At 51.6% G+C, this 3,190-nt stretch overlaps 1 protein-coding gene across 1 annotated transcript; it reads left to right on the top strand.

Annotated features, from left to right (window-relative positions):
- Positions 1-994: 994 nt before the first annotated feature.
- On the top strand, positions 995-1,388 carry NGA_2101720 (nad-dependent epimerase dehydratase; the record flags this gene model as incomplete). The annotated part of the gene is made up of 1 exon (XM_005852571.1): positions 995-1,388. A coding segment is annotated over one exon (394 nt), but the record flags the coding sequence as incomplete, so codon positions are not given.
- Between the last annotated feature and the right edge of the window lie 1,802 nt (positions 1,389-3,190).

Here is a 3,190-nt window from a genome sequence, read left to right on the forward strand (position 1 = left end):
GAGATGAGAGGGCTTAGAATCGCCGAATCCACTTGCAGACGTCCCCCTGCGCACAGCCGTTACGTCGAGAATCAGGACTAGCATTTCCCAAAGCTCGAAGAAACATTCAAGTTTCGAGTGTGATTTCTTTCTAAAACGCCTGTTAGACCTCCTGTTCGCTATACACCCTCGATCACTTGTACAGGATGCAGTGCCTGCTTTCTAAACATTCGGTCAAGATGACCTCGACCCAATTGAAGCACATAGTCTTGGCTCTGAGTGCCATCATTGCTTTTCTTGTGATGCAAAATCAGCTCCGCGCTTTCCCAGACTCGCATCAATGGACATTCAACCAACCGGCAACCCCGCTTGTAAACGAGAACTCGACGGTACTTATCACAGGCGTCGCGGGATTCATTGGATTCTCCGTGGCAAAGTTCCTTGCTGAGCACACCAAAGCAAAGGTTGTGGGGATAGATAACTTCAATGATTACTATGATGTCGCACTTAAATATAAGAGAGCAGACTTGCTGAGTCACTGGAACACGGTCCAGGTCTTAGATGGCGACGTTTGTGACGCTCCCTTCTTGCGGAGTATTCTTGAAGATCACCATGTGACTCATGTACTTCATCTAGCTGCGCAAGCAGGGGTACGGTTTTCATTAGAGCAGCCCTTAAGCTATGTCCGAAACAACATTCAATGTTTTGTTACGCTCCTAGAAGAGCTTCGTCGATTAAAAGGAAGCTCGAACGATAGTGTGGTTCCTCGCTTTGTCTACGCGTCCTCTTCGAGTGTCTATGGCGGGAATGTGGAAATACCTTTCAAAGAGACAGATCAGGTGGACAACCCCTCTAGTGTTTACGGCTTCTCCAAGCGAGCGAACGAGCTCTTAGCTCTTGTGTATTTCAAGGTCTTCGGCATTCCATCTGTCGGGCTCAGATTCTTCACTGTGTATGGACCTTGGGGGAGACCTGATATGGCACCCTACAAGTTTACTGCTAGCATTTCCAAAGGAGAGAATATTACAGTTTACAACCAAGGAGACATGGCTCGAGATTTTACGTACATTGACGACATAGTTTCAGGAATATATGCCTCCTTAAGGTACCTTCCAAGTTCTTCAGAAATTTTCAACTTGGGGAAAAGTAAGCCAGAGCAGGTTCTGGATCTGGTAAAAACCATTGAGAAGGAGGTTGGTCAGACGGCACGGCTAAGCTTTGAGGATTCTGCAGTTGATTTACACACGACCTATGCTTCAACGAGCAAGGCGAAAGAGCTCCTCTCTTATGCTCCTCAAGTAAACATGGATGAAGGGATCAAAAGATTTGTCGAATGGTACTTCCTGTATACAGGTGAACGTGCATTGTGCGCTAGCGAATGCTCGGAGAAGAGCCGTTGCATATCATCGCCATTCGATGATATGTTGACTCAATCCGTGGAAGCGACACACGGTTGCCAAACTGTTATTTACACTGCATTTTTCGGACCGACTAGATCGGGTCTACAGGACCCTCCTGCAGAGCTTGCCTGCAATGACGAGCGATGCTGCGCCGTTGCCTTCACCAATATTGAGATCCCGATGTCAGCGTCCCGCGATAAATGGAAGACAATTATGTGGAGCGGAGACAATTTCCATTTTTGGGACAATCGGCGGCTGTCAAAGGTTGTGAAGCTTAACCCCACTCGCTTTTTTTCATCATCTGTAAAGCAAGCCATTTGGATTGATACGAAGCTGACATTGAAAGCAGATTATAATTATCTTGTTGGGATGCTGAGTGACAACGAAAATCGTACAGCAAGCCTTGTGGCACTACAGAACCCATTTAGAAATAACCCTTTTCAGGCGAAAGTGGCCATTAAACAACGTAAAAGAAGTCGATGGAGTACCACCTACACCCTTAGAACTATGGACCATCAGGTGCATGACTATCTTGATCTTCAAACAAGTCGAAACATCTCATTGGTAAACATGATCGATTCAGCAATATTGGTTCATGATCTAAAAAGCGAAGCTGGTCGCAAATTTCGCTGTGCGTGGTCGAAAGAATATTACCAAGGCTGTGATAGGGATCAGATCCCATTTACGGCGATACTTGCGAAAGAAGCCCATGATGCCGGACAAAATCTTGATCCCGACCAGGAGTGGTGCAAAGTGAGTAGCGACCCAGACTCGTACGTACGAATACTACCCAATACATTGCACTGGGATAAAGGGTCCTCAGCTATTGCAAAATTTAGAGGGTCGTACGATAGGAGGCGTGCCTAAGCGTAGCGGCCGTCCCGACGCCAGCTCCGCTCCCCCCAACCGGCGTCCCTACTGCCCGAGAGAGGTGCTCACGTCCTTCAAACCGTCCAAACAAACCATGGGGGACCAATTTGCCCACGGGAGGCGGAAAATAGGACAGGAAGGAAACGGCCGCCCCCAGCGCCGGCTTAGGAAAGAGCAACGGTGTGGCTGAGGGAGACAAGATAAGTTCCGAAGCCGTTGGGTGCCGCAGGTGGAAGTGGCAGAGGAAGGGGAGGACCGTTCCCACCATAAATGTATCGTTGCCTGCCGCCAGGACGCAGGGGGTGGCTCCGCGCCCCGGGGGAGGAGGAGAAGGAGGGGGAGAGGGAATAGGGTTCGGTGGAAAATGTGAGGAGGGAGAGGAGATGGAACTCAGGTGGTGGGAAGAAGCTCGGAGATTCCCTGAAGGCACAGCTATGGCCGTCGCTTCCTTGTCGAGGCGGGTGGGGGACGTCGTTGCTTCTTTCTCAAAACCGTCGATGCCTCACAGGTCCTTTCCCCCTTCCTCCCCCCCTTCCTCCTTCCCTACCCGCCCTCCTTCCCTTCCCCCGCCCCGAGACCCCCTCGCCACCCCACCCTTTCCCTTTCCCCATGCCCCACTTCCCGTGCTCCTCCCACTGCCGCCGGTGCAAGGCCGATGAAAATTCCTGCATCTCCCGGCGTTGTCCCCGGGCCTGCGCCTGTGCCGTCCAGGCTACCGGCGCTCCTTCCCGCCCGTCCTGTCCGCTCTCCGTCGGCGTTTCTTCCAGAAAGAAATCGTCGGCTTCCGCCACATCCAGGCCCAGCGACTTTTCTTCATGGCCCTGGCGCGCCGACTTCTGGCCCGATGAAGGGGCTGGGCTTTTGACGCCCCGCGGCACTCTTCCTTCCTCTCTCTCCTCCTCCTCCTCCTCCTCTTCCTCTTCCTCTTCCTCCTCTACCTC

This window comes from Nannochloropsis gaditana (assembly GCF_000240725.1).
Source record: "Nannochloropsis gaditana CCMP526 unplaced genomic scaffold scaffold1079, whole genome shotgun sequence".
Classification (NCBI taxonomy): Eukaryota; class Eustigmatophyceae; order Eustigmatales; family Monodopsidaceae; genus Microchloropsis; species Microchloropsis gaditana.